The sequence below is a fragment of the Dendropsophus ebraccatus genome, chromosome 4 (genome assembly GCF_027789765.1).
Source record: "Dendropsophus ebraccatus isolate aDenEbr1 chromosome 4, aDenEbr1.pat, whole genome shotgun sequence".
NCBI lineage: Eukaryota > Metazoa > Chordata > Amphibia > Anura > Hylidae > Dendropsophus > Dendropsophus ebraccatus.
In genome coordinates, this window is record NC_091457.1 from 109,936,285 (window position 1) to 109,952,117 (window position 15,833).

General features: G+C 41.2%; 1 protein-coding gene across 1 annotated transcript; it reads right to left on the minus strand.

Moving 5' to 3' along the window:
- Positions 1 to 7: 7 nt before the first annotated feature.
- Positions 8 to 15,716, minus strand: TMEM43 (transmembrane protein 43). Its single transcript, XM_069966707.1, has 12 exons — positions 15,568 to 15,716; positions 14,830 to 14,973; positions 13,853 to 13,987; positions 10,937 to 11,031; positions 10,367 to 10,416; positions 9,254 to 9,323; positions 9,033 to 9,103; positions 7,526 to 7,647; positions 7,153 to 7,227; positions 6,031 to 6,132; positions 5,184 to 5,301; positions 8 to 4,836 (listed from the first exon to the last, which is right to left on the minus strand). The coding sequence occupies exons 1-12, from the start codon at positions 15,577 to 15,579 to the stop codon at positions 4,634 to 4,636; spliced, it is 1,197 nt and encodes a 398-aa protein (XP_069822808.1). The 5' UTR covers positions 15,580 to 15,716; the 3' UTR covers positions 8 to 4,633.
- Positions 15,717 to 15,833: the final 117 nt, after the last annotated feature.

Below are 15,833 nucleotides of genomic sequence, written 5' to 3' on the forward strand. Positions count from 1 at the left end.
AGCCAAGTTTGACAAAGTGCATTTTGTTATTGCAAACCCAAGGATAAGTATCAAGTGTTTATGTATCTTCAAACTTGCAGCAACCATACAGTATATCCCCCTGCCCCTTCTAATTTACAGTCACATGGTCTTCCTTCATTCCGTGTTTAATCAGTGCACAAGAAAAAGAACTCTAGAAAACTATTTTTTAGCCTCATTTTAGTCAGTATTTTTACCAAATCCAGAAGTGGAAGTGACAAAAATTAAAATGGAGACTTCTGTGTTTTCAACCCACTCTCTAGCCTCACAGGATTTGACTGGATCTGTCACTTGGTTGATTCATATTAGTTGGCCTAGCAATGTTACCATGATGTCTAGGAACCGTCAATGTTTTACCAAAAGTATAGAATTCCATGTTGTGAGGCTATGTACACACTTTGTAAGAGACCGGCCGGGTCACGGAACGATAGGTCTCTGTGAAGATCAGCCTGGCTGCTACTGCAGTACCAGACGGATGATCTTTAGGGTGGCAGAGTTCTGATGCAGGCGCATCCGTGCAAGCCCACATCAGAACTCCCCACAGCACACTATGGAGCGAGCGTCCGGAGCCGATCGATCCACAGTGTGCACTGACATGGTTTTCTACGGCCTCTATTCAATGAATAACGGGCATAGAAAACTGACATGTCAGTTGTTTGCGCCGCCGCTAGGGATCCCAGCTGGAGCGTATACTATCTGTGTGTGCTCTCCGGCTGGGATTCCATAGGCAGCAATGGCACGTATATTTTCGTATAAATCACAGCCGTGGTTTTACGAAAATATATGTTGTGTGAACATAGCCTTAGCGTGTACACCTTTTAAGGATAATTTAAAAATGCTAGATGTAATTATATATACACCACTGCTGTCCAACTCCTACAAAACCAGATCTCTCCTGCTGGATCATGCTGTGGGTTGTAGTTTAGCAACACCTGGAGGTGACAGATCTGTCCTGAGAGTGCCAAATGATCAGTATTACTAGGTAGGATTACTACATATTACTTGGCAAAAATGGGATCAATCGCTCCCAATGTGAATGCTGTGTCTTTTTATTGGTTTTCCACAGAGTAAAATTCTCCCTGTTGCTCAGGACAGCTGACCACCAATGGGGCAGCAGGAACCAGACAAGAGATTAGAAGCCGACCACTGGAATGTACTTCTCAGTTGTGGAAGGAGTTAGAGGATATCGCTCCTACCCTGTGTGGTTAACCAGAACTTCCAGTGACTTTCATAAAGGAAAGGTTCAATTTAAATACACATATAACCAATTTCACTGTATCAGAATCACAGAGAATACTTGTTATAGTGTATAGAGCACATGACACAGCTATAGGGACACATAACTCCAATTGGTACCACAGAGTTGTCTGCATGATTCGGGGACCATATCCCCTCTGTGGATGGCTGCAAGGCTTTAAGCTGAGGGACGGTATGAAAGCCTGTCCTGTATAAAGCTTGCAGTGCCTGATGTTCTACTTGTAGTCACCTTAATTTGAACCATCACAAATCTGCCCTGGTCCTGTGATCACACAGGTACAGGAAACATTACAGTACAGTTATAAGTGGTCTCTTCATCCATGTGATATAGCAAAAAAAAAAATAAATTTCATTTTTTTTCTTTTATTTTTTTTCAAATTATGATGGGTGTAGTAGTAGTCGAAGCCAGGGCTGTGGAGTCAGAGTCAGAGCTAGTTTTGGCTGGAGTCTGAGTCGGAAAAAAATGTACCGAATCCAGCTTTGAAAAAAAAAAAAAAAATCTTAGAACAATTTAGAATTGAGTTTTGATATGAATTTTATAAATTTTGCTCATGAATATATATTATGAGCAACATTCTTATAGAATACTGTCCCTATTAGATAAGGGTGGTCGAGAAAAGGTTGTCGGTCACTATTTGGCAGTTTGTTTCTGAGCTGGAAGAGTCCATTGTGTGGGGGGAGATCTGTGCTGTTCTCTTGCTGGATAACTGTATATGAGCAGCAGTCTAATATGAAGATATCTTGTGTAATATAGAGGAGGAGAAGACATAAGTAGTGCAAAAGTAACCTCTGTCCTCAATGTGGTGTTTTTCTTCAGTGTTCTATGGCTGCAGCTGTGTGTGTGTATATGTATGCTATGGCTGCAGTAGGCTGTCTGTGTATGCTATGGCTGTAGCAGGCTGTGTGTGTGCGCTCGCTATGGCGTGCCCCCACACCCACAGTGACCCCTCTATATCACTATGGCTGACCTCTATATTACAGGTATCTGGCATTGTTAGCAGTATTTCTGTGTGTTTGGTGAATATTTAGTTAGAAACATAGATTGTCAACAGGAAAAGACCACCTGCTCCATCTAGTCTAGTTCTGAGTAGTTCAGAACAGGGAGGCTGGAAACCGGCTGCATCCACTGCACACACCGGAGAATCTGCTTTATATCTTTCCTTATTCCCTCATAAGTCGCCCCAGGATCATGTAGGACTTTAGGGAGAAGCTGCTGAGCCAGTGTGATAAATAACTCCCCTGGTATCTGACTGGCCATTTATGAAGGCGCAGGAGTCGGAGTTGCAGCTTACCGACTCCACAGTCCTGGTAGAAGCAGTATTGGGAGTGGTAGTATCAGGAGTCTGGGCAGTTATTGTATTGGGGGTAGTAGTTACCTTGTAGGCATGGTGGGGGTGAGGTGGTACACCTGCCGAGTACTCACCCACTCTCCAGTAATTGCGCTCTGGATCTCTTCTGCCCCGGGGGCTACTCCTGATGCTGGTGCAGTCAGGCATAAATCTTGTGGATGGGGGCAGGCGGCCCAGCAGGGGGTGCTGTGACCTGCAGGAGGAACAGCTTGCCCAGAGCAACACTACTTCCCCTGCAGGACAGAGCGCACTTCTTTGAAAATGTATGATTTTCAGAGGAATTGAAATCGATTTTTAAAATCTAGGTGAATTAATTGAAACAATTTGATTAATCGCCCAGCCCTATTTTCCTGTTTATTATACAATAAATAAAGCGTTATTTGCTGACTTCACACAATCCCTTTGCATAATGAAAAGCTCTGCAATTTTTCCCCCATATATATTTTTTTATATTCCTTTCATTTTCCCAATTTTTAAAGGTTTTTTTCCCCAGGAAAAATTCATTGATGGCCTATCCACAGAATACCGGTAGATCATAAATATCTGATGGCCAAGGTGCTGACGCTTATGTTTTTCATAATGTAGAGGCAGCACAGCTCCCATTCATTACAATGGGTATGCAGCACATTATCAGGACATCTATTTTTACCTGTCTTAGTCATTCACTGATAGCAATCACCCATAATAAAAGTGGTGACAAATGGAAAACTAAAGTATATAAGAAAGTTGCAGAACTTTTTATTGCACAAACAGGAAGACCCCAGTAAATATGCTCAGACTATACCAAGTCTGTAAGTGCAGCAAGATGTTAGAGCTGGATTTGCTTTGCATAGTGTAACAAGCTTTGACTGTATGCTGCCAATACAAAAGAGGGAATATGTTCCTGCTGAAACTTGTAGTGCTGCAGCCTTCAGAGGCTTCATGCATCACCTGCATAAACCACTGACTGCTGTAAACATCCAACATGTGCCTTAAAGCTGTACCTTCTGTATGTCAGACATTGGGTAACTTACAAGGGCAAGAATCTTTTTGGCAGCATCTAGATTCTATTTTCTCTTGGCGGCAGGCGCCAGTCTATTTTTACAGTAAAAAGACATTTTTCTTATACGGTAAACAGATCACTGATCTAAGGTAGACCAGCCAGAGAAAACACTGCTGCTGGTTAAAGCGCTCAATACGGAGAAATCATAACTGCATTGCCCCCTGGGAAACACAATTATGGAAAAAGAGTCTGTGGAGCCTCATTTAAGAGTCTAGAAACAGGACAAGCCAGATATCCCTCCAGGGAAGGACCTAGCTAAGGGGTGGCTCCTGGAAGGAGACCATCAAAACCACCATATTAAGTCAATATCCAACTCAATTTACAGGCTAATGGTGCATTTACACAGACAGATTTATCTGACAGAGAACAGGTCATAAAGGAAAGACTGGGATTTCTTCTCTTTCAAATCCATTCCTGGCTTTGGCTTCAAAAATCAGATAAAGGCTCAGTGTAAAGGCACCCTAAGGATATGACAAGGTATATACCAAAGCCAGGTATTCATCCACAGACAGCTGTTTGAGAATGTTGCCCATTATAATATTTTTCTTTTGACCTCTTCAAACAATATTTTATCTACACAGAGTTGGACAACTACAGGCTTTGCTTTATGTAATTCACTATAAGGTTAAGTTCACACGGTATTATAAACGGCCACTATGCGTGAACGGCCATAATTTAACACTACCAACGTCAGGAATTAATGATCATGACCATTAATTCCGGCTGTAGGTAGTGTTAAACGGCGGCCATTCATGGGTCGTTGTTTATACAGCATGTGAACATTGCCTAAGAGATATAAAGCAAAGTTATTTAATAACCACATAGAGAGAAAATAGTATAAAAAGGTATAAAAAAACCTAAATTTTAGTTAACATATTATTGAATCAATGTCCCCAGACAGAGGTTGCAGCATTATTAACCTCAGTACCAGTACATTCAGCTTCAAGACTTCAGCAGGGAAGTGGACTTATTGGTATTTCTTGGCAGGTACACGGGTTCGAGCAAGAAGGATGATACCAATGGCAGCACCACTCAGCAGCAGGGCCATCAGTGGGCGATAGAACAACCAGCCTGTGGCGATGGTCAGCAGAGAGAGAGATGCAGAGATGCACAGGGCAAATAGCTTGAGCCCCAGGTTGATAAGGTCACGGACAATTGGAAACCAGTCCACTGTAATAAGAACAATGGAAAACAATTAACCAATTGTAATATAATGCCCTTATATTTGGAAAGCCTATGCCTTATTTCAGAACACATGTGCCCAATGATTGATCCACAGCAAATGGAGGCACCTAGACTCTCCCAGAGCAGAGTCCTATAAATCTATGGAACTCTTTCTCGCACCATAGGTTTCTATCATCTACTTCTGCTCAGTTTTTATTATACATAACAGCCAATCGGAAGGAGGAGAGCTGCAGTCTAAAGGGTGAAGATGGATTTCATAAGTACTTCAGGAGAGAATAGAGCTACACATTTCCCCTTTATCCAAAATATCACTTAGAGAACGGACTGCTTACCTAGAGTGTGGATGATCTTTGTCATCAGGCTTATACCTACAAACATCATCAGCCAGCCAGCAGCACGCAGAGCCCAGGTCTTCATGATGTTGCTCTGGTGCTCTGCAAGGAACATTTCCTAAAAGATATACAACAACTTTTTATAAGTACTGGGTGGATGTCTGCATGACATGCTAAGCACTTAGATATTTGGATCAACAGAGGGGGACTTGACATAATTGTTAGCACGCAAAAGGACCTTCAAGTTGGTCTGTCCTTGGAGATATATATTATATTATATATATATATATATATATATATATGGTATATTGCAGTCTTTGTCCTGAAAATGTTCCCTTTAAGGGGTATTCCCGTCTCAACTAAGATAGTTAAAGGGGTTATCCAGTGTGGGGGCACTTTTTGGGGGGGACCGGGGAGGAGGTGGCTGAAATAAAAGACGTCCACTCACCTCCCCAGTTCCAGCGGCGGGTCACTCATCGCGGCGCTCCGGTCCCCAGCCGCTTCCTGGTGTCTGACGCCGCCCGAGACACTACGTCTCAGGGCCGCTCAGCCACTCAGTGAAGGAAGCGGGATCCGTTTGAAGTCCGCTCGGATCCCGCCTCCTTCGGTCCCCCCCAGAATGTGCCCCCATGCTGGAGAACCCCTTTAAACATTAGGGCAATAGCAGACATATCAGGAGAAGGAGGCAAGTTTGCTATGAAAAAATATATATTACTTCACAAGTCCTACAAGTTTAACTATATGAGCTGAGATGAGAATAGCCCTTTAAGTGGATGAATATCTATTATAGTCACTTTCATGGGATGGGCCATATACAAGTTTATCAGTATACAGGGAGCAGACTGACCTCTGCTGTGTGACTTCCTAGGTACAGAAGCTCCAGTTGGTCTCCGGATTTGGTCTTATAAGAAACCAGTTCTCCTCCTCGCTGCCGTGCTATGATGCTTACCTGGTAGAAATAAATAATAATAATAAATAACATTAACCCCTAGGCGACCCTGGACGTACCCGTACGTCCAGGGCCGCCTCCATGTGTTCAGAGCGGGACCGAGCAGCGGCCACGCTCTGAACCGCCGCGGTCCCGGGTGCCGATCGCCGTGCCCACTAATAAAGTAATCGGATGCAGCTGTCAAAGTTGACAGCTGCATCCGATTACTATGCAGCATAGATCTATGCAGCATACATCTCAATGAGATCAGTGTACTTATACTAGAAGTCCCCCATGGCGCAAAAAAATGACACCTGACACAGCCCCATAGACTAAAGGATAAAAGCGCTATAAGCCTGGGAATAGAGCGATTTTAAGGAACATATATTTGTTAACAATGGTTTGAATTTTTTTACAGGCCATCAGATACAATAAAAGTTATACATGTTATATATCGTTGTAATCGTAACGACTTGAGGAACATATATAACAAGTCAGTTTTACCTCAGGGAGAATGGCGTAAAAACGAAAAAAAAAAATTAAAAAAAAAAGAAATGTGTTTTTTTTTTCAATTTCACCACACTTTGAATTTTCTTTCTGGTTTCGCAGTGTACTTTATGAAAAAATTCCGCCTGTCATTGCAAAGTACAATTAGTGGCGCATAAAAAAAAAAGGGCTCATGTGGGTTTCTAGGTGAAAAAATGCAAGTGCTATGGCCTTTTAAGCATAAGGAGGGAAAAACGAAAACACAAAAATTTAAATTGGCCCGGTCCTCTAAGGGTTAATTAATAATAGTTTTAAATAATCGGGTGGATTACCTCTTTAAGGGAATACCCCAGGTCAGAGCTGATTATTTCCTGAATATAAAAGCTAACAGAGTAATCCAGTGGTAATACATATCATAGCCAGTGAAAAAGAGCCAACAATGCTACAATTGAATCCCTTTGTCATCCTATGAAGCACATAGCGCCTCGCACCCCACCAATGTTACAAGCGCCTATGAATAAGCTGCATTCTCATCATTAAGTGACATTATATTACCGTGTCAACTGATCCAAACGTTGGGCCTCCCATAGAAACTCCAGCGTACCAAAATGAAATCCTCAAATCCCCTACCTGAAAGAGAAAGGTTATATATGACAGTACTGATCCTGAGAGAAATCACTGACCAAGGTGACCAGTTATTACTAAGCACAAAATTCTAAACACATTCTGCTTAAATTATAGTAGAATCCATCTGAGTAGTGTTAGTCATGTCCTGGAAATCCTGACACTCCAATATATGACACATAGTGCGTGTTTGCTCTACACTTGTACATATCTTTAATTCACCATTCATTCTGTAGGTAACCTTGGTCGGAACAATGCTTGATTAACAAAATGTCATGATACTAGGTAAAAATGTTCCACTTACCTCTGGGTTCTTGGGATCTGCACTCTGATAGAAGTAATTCCCTTCAGTGATAACATCAGCGTGCGGATTCTTGATCTGAGATAGACTCAGCTGTTTAAAGTTCTCAATCTTATTAATCAGCCCTAGGAAAAGTGGGGACATCAGAAGAAGCTGTGATAATATAAATTAAAGAGATGTGTCCAGCAAAGGGGCCATAATGTTTTACAGACATTCATCTGTTAAATAAAATCACTAAACAGTGATTAAAAGAAGCAATAAAGCTAAAAAGTATAAAACATTTTCATCACAGCACTAATATACCATGTAACTCGCTCCAACTTGAAAAGGTTACGGCACAGCATTAGACTGCATTCAGCTCCAGAATTAAAGGGAAACCTGTCACAAGAAATGAGAGTATTAACCTGCTCTGACCATGTTATGGGCAATAAAACCAGCTTTACTTCTGAATGTTCAGGTTTTTTTCAATCCAGTACAGAAAATCCAAGAAATACCTTGGCTCATCTACAAAACAAGATTACAGAGGGCCGTAACAACTAGCTGCAGCCATATTTCCACCCCAATGCCTAACTAGGGGTTAATTAAAATACGGCGTGCGGCAGAAAAGGAGTGTTAAAAGGGTTATTCGGTAAGGTAAAATACATGTTGAATAATCCCCCCTCCTGTTTCATACTTGTCATTACCTTATCAGTCTGTTTCCCCCAGTTCTGATCCTGCTGCTTTTGCTGAAGACAGAGAAAACTGTGTGTGAGCTGTTCTGTCCACCCCCCTCCCTTCCAAGATGGCTCATGTAAACAGCTCCCTGGCTGTATTTGTACTCTGTAATGCATGGAGGGTTAATCACAATAGCAACTTGCCCTCAGATTAATCCTCCCGTCATTTCCCCTTAAAGGAGGGGATGATGGCGAGAACAACTCACACACAGTTTTCTATGTCTTCAGCAGAAGCAGCGGGCTCAGAACTGGAAGAAGGGGACTGATGAAGTAACCAAAAGTATGGAAAAAATTGTTAGTCTCCAGGAGGGGGCATTATTTCACATGTATTTAAGGCGACTTAATAGCTTCAACACCTGTTGGCACGGCCAAACATCCCTGTGTTCTTTATTGAGAGGCTTGTTTAGCGGTGTGTTACCTGAGAACAGAGGAGTTGGGCAGTGAAAGTCCATCAATACCAACCCCTATCTCCACCGACCTTCATTTCTCGGATTTTCAGCATTACACTGAAGACCTGTATACTCACTAGTGAAGCTGGTTTTACTCCCTATAATGTGGTCTGAGCAGTTTAACATGCTCATTCTATGTAACAAGCCCTCTTAAGATTTATTTCTCAACAGTGACCATACATGTATAATAAAAGGATCATTCCATCCGCTACCTAAGGTTTGTTATACTTTACATCACTATAAAGGATGTAAGACATATTTCCTTTATTTTATTTTACTTCCTTCAGACAAAAGATACAAAGCTGTAGTAATAGAACCATGATTTCCTGTAACATGCAAATTCCTTACCTTTGGATAGATAGTAATTTCCAACCTGAACATCTGCAGCCACCGCTGTGTATGACTCGACTGCCATGGCGCTGTAAAAGAATACATAGATAACAAACAAATAACGCCACAGATGAATGATCAGTGCTGGCCTTGTGATTCCGCTACCACTAATAGGAGCTGCTGTACTCATATACTGTCCTATGAATTGGAGATGAAGGATTATGTGTGTGAACACTTACCTAGGGTTCCGATGGGCAATCTCTCTGTCAAAATGTCGACTGCTGACGACCTCTGACCTCCACTCAGTGTCTGAGGAAAAACAACACCACAAAATGTGTCACCTAAATAATTTTTCTTGTTTTCTGATACCAATGTATTATGGGAACTCAGAAGACATTTACACAGTTAAACAGTACAGTGGGATATGAGACCTGACTGCTAAGTTCTGTCTCCAAGGGCAAACGGCAGAATCTTTAATGGGAACCTGTAATAACTTCCATGCAGCCAGAATAAATTATTGGAGCAGTGGCGGTGGCTTCTGCCTGCCCCACCAGCAATGATTCAGCTCTGTTGGTTATAGGGAGAGATCTATCAATCAAAATGGGATAGGCAGAAGCCAAAGAGCGCTGCCTCATGACTTTTGGTTCATGTAGAATGAAAGTGATGACACTGTTCTCAGAGTGTGACTGGAGAACAAGACTTTGTGATAAGTAAAATAGTGGCAGAACTTATGCATATATAACATTTGCTATGTTCAGTCTGTTCATCACATGGACATTTGGCAACATGCTGTGCAATACTATGCAATACTCTTGGATGTTGCACTAGTGGATATTTCCCTTTCACACAATAAATGACACACTGAATTTAGATGCATAGGATATGCCAAAATACAGTAATATTAAAAGGGTCATCCAGGCTTTGGCCTCAGTTTGGATGTGGTTTTACAGCTCAGTTCTATTGAAGAGAATGAAGACGAACTGTAATACCACACCCAACCTGGGGACAGAGGTGGTGCTGTTTTTGCAAGAAGGTATCTGTGCTTTTTCTAATCCTGGATAACCTTTTTAATTATTGTCATAGCCTTATGTTTGCCAGGTATTTCAAACGCTCCCAATGAATGGGCTCAGCATTTTGTGGTGTCTTGGGATTCTTAGCTGTTCACTAATGGCAGTGTGTGGAGTAAGTGGCATACATATTGCATTCATAATGCCAGTAGGTAATTACAGGAGGTTGGCAATATTGATATATCAAAACATCACATAGGATTCTAACTAGCCACCATGCAATATTGCAGTATTGACTAGCCACGATGAAAGGTAACAGTCGGAGTATAGAAGGAGAATACTCACTATACGTGTATCTAGTCTCTGTCTTCTTCTCTCCACCTTCTTCATACTCTCTGTAGAACAAGAACAGACAGAAAGAAAATGTATTTCTTCCCAGCTTGAGTGGGTGATAACATAGAGCAAAACATTGCATACACATGCTCCACAAATGAAGAATAGACAGTACTGCGTCCCTTACATGAATCAGTCCTGTGGCATAAGCCTTAGACTCTCTTCATTAATATTTACCATGTCATCACTGGTAAACTCCATACAATTCTGACACCCAGCCACTTATGCAAATACAACTCTGCAGGGTACAGGAAACCTCTGAATGTTTGCGTTAACTAAACCAGTCATTACTGGGACACAGCCAGGACAGCATAAGAGCTATCACCTATATTGTAGTCCTTTATCCATTTCTGGAATGCTGGGTAACAATTGATATGGTCGCCATTACAGCAACCACCCTGAATAATAAATCTGTCAGGTTATGCAGCAAAAAATCAGCATGAAATGTACCATTGCTGTCTATATTGGTAGTCACCCAGATTCCTCACAAAGGAACATGTTGAAGAAATAGACAATTCTTACTTTGATTCTTCATACTCCACCCACTGGTACATCTCCACCTGGCGCTTCAGTTGTACGCAGTGCATGGAAACAGCATAATTCGGATCAAAAAGTGGCTGCATAAAAAAGAAAAAAACAAATTTAGAGATTCTAGGAAAACTTCAATAAAAAAAAAAAAAATCAGCAGCATAAATGTGTTACACTGTATGGATATGTTCACACGGAGCAAAAGTGGCGACATGTCAACTCTTTAAGCAGAGATCGACGGAAGTGGAGGCGCGCAATGAAGGAAATGATGGCATTTGAGCCTCAAAAATCTGAAAAATACTTTAAAATGTGGAGAGCATGATTAGACTTCTTAATGTCACCCAACTTCACCTTGCTACATGTTTCTTAGGGAGTCAAACACAAACCTTTTCTCCATAAAACACATGCATGGTTGTGGTACTGCCCCTGGGAACTCCAGTGGCCTTACCAGACTCTTTGTTGTTATAGGTTATTGACACCCAAACTTTGCAGACATCTCCATGTTTAAAAAGTGTCACTGTTATAACTTTCAAAATCTAAATCAACAGTAGATGTGATATAAAGAAAGTTTAGGTATTAATGTCCACTTTGTAGTGCACATTAAAGAGTGTCCTTAAAGAGTTCCCTTACCCTATTTAGGACACACTTTATTGAGGACAAAAATAGCAACAAATAGCAAAAATAGTTCCAATCACCCAAGTGCAAAGGCATGTATCAAACCCTGTTGTGGTATCTCCGCATGGAGGCTCAAGAGTTGATGTTCCTTAGCCGTAGATCATTTACTTTGCTGATTGGAGTTAACTGGAGGAGTTGCCTGGTGTATGTCATGACGTACTTGATGAACTTAATGAATGTAAATTGTAAATGTAACTTGCTTTATCGCCTGCCGATTTAGACTTTGAAAGTTATAACAACGACAATACTTATATAGGCTCGGACTGGGTTCCATTTATATGTCCCTAACCTATACAAACATATTGTAAATCTTTGTTTCAAAATTTTTATATTTTTTCTGCATTGATTATAAACTTTATTTTTAAGCAGCACGTCTTCTCCTGGCTCTATCTCCTGATTGGTACGGGTCTGAACAATCAGAACCGGTCCGATCAAAACTTTTGATATGTCTCTATGACATGTCAAAAGTTTTGTGAAGTCCCAGTAACACTTTAACACTTTGAGAACTTGAAAAACAAGACTAATGGGAAGTTTCAAATCATTGAATTAAACAATAAATAAAAATAAATAAAAATCCCATCTGCTCACTCACAATAAACTAACAAGACTCTGGTGTAATAGCTGGGTGGCTATACTGACCTATCTGGTTTTAAAGGGGTTATCCAGGATAAGAAAAAACACAGCTACTTTCTTGCAAACATAGCACCACACCTGTCCTCAGGTTGAGTGGTATTAGAGTTCAGCTCCATTCCTTTCTCGTTCAATAGTCTTTATTAGAGAATTTTCATAAAACAAAGTACAACATAGCCTGTGTACCAGGTGAAATCATCAACACCAGTGACCATAGAGGGGTCAAATAACACAATGATAGGTAGAGTAGTGTACAATAGAAATGTACAGCAAAAATCACGTAAAAAATACACACAAATGTAAGCAAACAACTGGGAATGCAAACTGAGAGACAGATAAGTGAAAAAATGTTACACTGACTGGGTAAGAACCAATAATGCATGTAAGGGAAATTACAATGAGTCAAGCCAGACCAGGGTGTCAGCTCCATTTCTTTTAACAGAGCTGAGCTATAAAACCGACACCCAAACCGATGACAAGATTGTTGTTGTTTTAAGGGGAAAATGGCCATGTTTTTGTAAGCCTGGATAACCCCTTTAGGATCTGTTCACACGTACAGACTCGCTGCGTATTTATTGTGAGTATGTGCGTGTGAGTTTCTCGCACATAAATCCACAGCGATACTGATTGCTATCAAGTCAATGTACGTGTATTCTTGCTGCGTGTTTGGTGCGATTTTTACATGCGAGTTTTGATTTTCACATGATTTTCACAGGCAAGTTCAACACCACAAAAAAACGCAGCTACTTTTATGCGAGTTTGATGCGAGTTCTGTGCGAGTTTTATGCAGCGAGTCTGTACGTGTGAACAGACCCTTAAGGTAAACTTAACACCTTGGATGGTGCAATGAAAAAGAATTACCTTACAATTACCTAGTCTTTAATCCTTAGAGAACTGTATGTCTATATCTTGGGGCTATCAGTCCAGCTCACAGTATGGCTGCCACAAGTGAATCAAGTACAGGATAGTCTATTCTCTATACAACGGGCCTTTGTGTTTTCCTAAGTTTCAGTGATGATTCAGCTTAAGGCAACACCCATATACTTGGCAGGCTGCACAGCAAATTAAACAACACTAAGTAATGTCATAGATAGTGGAGCTACATACATGCTACCATGCTGCAAGGATCCCATGTGATTTTTAGATGTGATAATGCCAGATGGTGCAACATGTCAGACTTTACTACACTAGGTAAGTATCAACAAATGTGGTCCAAAAATCACCATTCGGTGTGCAAAACTTATAGCACAAGCCAAGCCCAAGGTGGTTGGTTGGTGCACAACGAACTGCTTTATAATATGACCTTAGACAACAGGACCCAAGGCTATGTTTACACGTTGCAGTTCCACATCGCTGTAGTGCCACGTTGTACCTGTGTCACACTCACAGCAATTTCAGAAAATCATGGCTAAAATGCAGTGGTATAATAACGTGTGAACACAGCCAACAGGGAACCAGGATATCATTTTTTTTCGGCATCTACTGACTATGCCATAAATGCCTGACAGATGCTGCCTCAAAGCAAGCCGATTCCGTAAAGAATTTTACTGTGGTATTAAGACATGCCCAGAAATATCTCCACATAACATTTTCTTACACACTGACCTTTGATGTCTGCAGGGGACCAGTCAAGTGCAACAATTTTGCTTCATTCAAAGGGTCGACCCGTTGGATATTTCCTATAGGGACCACAATTGAAAGCCCCTCATCCAGGGAAGCTGCTGTTTGCACTGCCCGTCCCTATAATAAAAGCAAAGATATACATTACAGTACATTCAATACTTATCCAGTATTGTCCCCGAGTTATATTCTGCATTATACTCCAGAGCAAAAAATAACCATTCTGCTGGTGAAATCACTGTGTACATACATTACATTACTAATCCTGTACTGATTCTGAGCTATATGCTGTATTATGCTCCAAAGATACACTCACTATTCTGTAGGTTGAGTCACTGTGAACATACATTACATTACTTACCCTGTACTGATCCTAAATTACATCCTGTGTAATGCTCCAGAGCAGTACTCACTATTCTTCTGGAGGAGTCACTGTGTACATACATTACTTATGCTCTACAGATCCTAAATTATATCCTGTATTACGGTCCAGAGCTGCACTCACTATGCTGCTGGTAAAGTCATTGTGTGGCATCATTTAACAGACTATTTCTGCGTTTACATGGAACAATTATCGTTTGAATTTTCGTGATAACGATTGCATCTTGGCAATAATCGGCTTGTGTAAACATAGCGAACGATCAAGCGTCGAGCGAGAAATCGTTCATTTTGATCTTTCAACAAGTTCTCAAATCGTCGTTGGTCGTTCGCTAAAAATTCGCAGATTACTTTGTGTAAACAGTCTTTCACAGGTTCACCCTATGTGTGAGATGGGCTTAAGCGATCTTAAAACGATTGCAATAACAAATTTTCCAAATGATATATATTGTTCCGTCTAAACGCTGATAGTTTTAAAAAAACACATTGTTACTTCGAAATCGTTAATCGTTTGATTGGGCGAATTATCGCTCCGTGTAAACGCAGCATATGATTATTCCATCAGATGACCTGCATATTCTCACCTCATTAGTAAACAGGAGATAGAATGAGAGGGTAAAGGCGACGAGGCCAACCAGCATCCCCCCAGCTGTGTCACTGAGACGTTGGAGGAATCCCGGGGCCGGTTCACTTTTGATCTTTGTGTATTCTCTGGTGGTATCTGCATACTGCAAAACACAATGTGAAAGGTGAACAGACACATCTAATGTTTATATATATATCCCAAATATGTTTGTTTATTATGGCCTGTTTCTATCTTTTCTCTGCTTGCTGCCATATGGAAATATCCTTGTGTATAAAGGCTGAAAGTCTTTATGAAATCAAAGCTGAGGGGTTGTTACAATTCTATCCAGTCTAGACAATGCTCTGTGAGCTAAAGTCACCCGCAGCACATCTCTCCCCTGACCTGATAGTTTGTTACGTGCGTCTGGTAGGTAAATGTATCAGCCTGGAGTGTAGGCTATGCTGCGGATGGGTTTAGCTTACAAAGGTTTGCCTGTAATAGATACAATGGAAGAAACCCTCAGCTGTCTGAACTATTGATTTTGTATGGAGTTCAGCCTCTGGGAGCATACAGCAGTTTTTATTCACTGACAGCAAACAGAGATCTTACGTTGATGAAGAAGCACATAGGAAAGTAGGAGAACCTTTCCCTATAGACTTCGCCTATGCTTTAATTAGACACGCTGGCACTTGCAGTTCTACAACAGCTGAAAAGCAGACTTTTTATAATGTCACCATCTGTTACTGAGGTGTCTCACCTGTCTGGCCATGTTCCCCGCAGAAATACAGCCACTTTGCTATAAGGAGGAAGAATATAAGTCAGGAGCCCCGGGCGCAGTGTCGCAGCCTCCAACTTCTTGCCAAGAAGCGTTTTTTTTCTTGATACAAAGTTACCTCCCTGTCTCTGCGCTCTTCTGCGCATGCTCTGTAATCCCAGTCGCGCACTGCGGCTTGGGAAATGTAGTTCTTTTTTGTCGGGCGATCCTGATACTTTCACTTTCTGGAGCATTTGTCTGTTGATCAT

Bases quoted from the DNA above. Each gene is read 5' to 3' on its own strand.
- TMEM43 (XM_069966707.1), bottom strand. The intron at 13,988-14,829 runs GTGAGAATATGC...CTTTTATTATAG, and splicing joins ATCTCCTGTTTACTAATGAG to GGACGGGCAGTGCAAACAGC. The intron at 7,228-7,525 runs GTAAGTGGAACA...TTTCTCTTTCAG, and splicing joins CAGATCCCAAGAACCCAGAG to GTAGGGGATTTGAGGATTTC.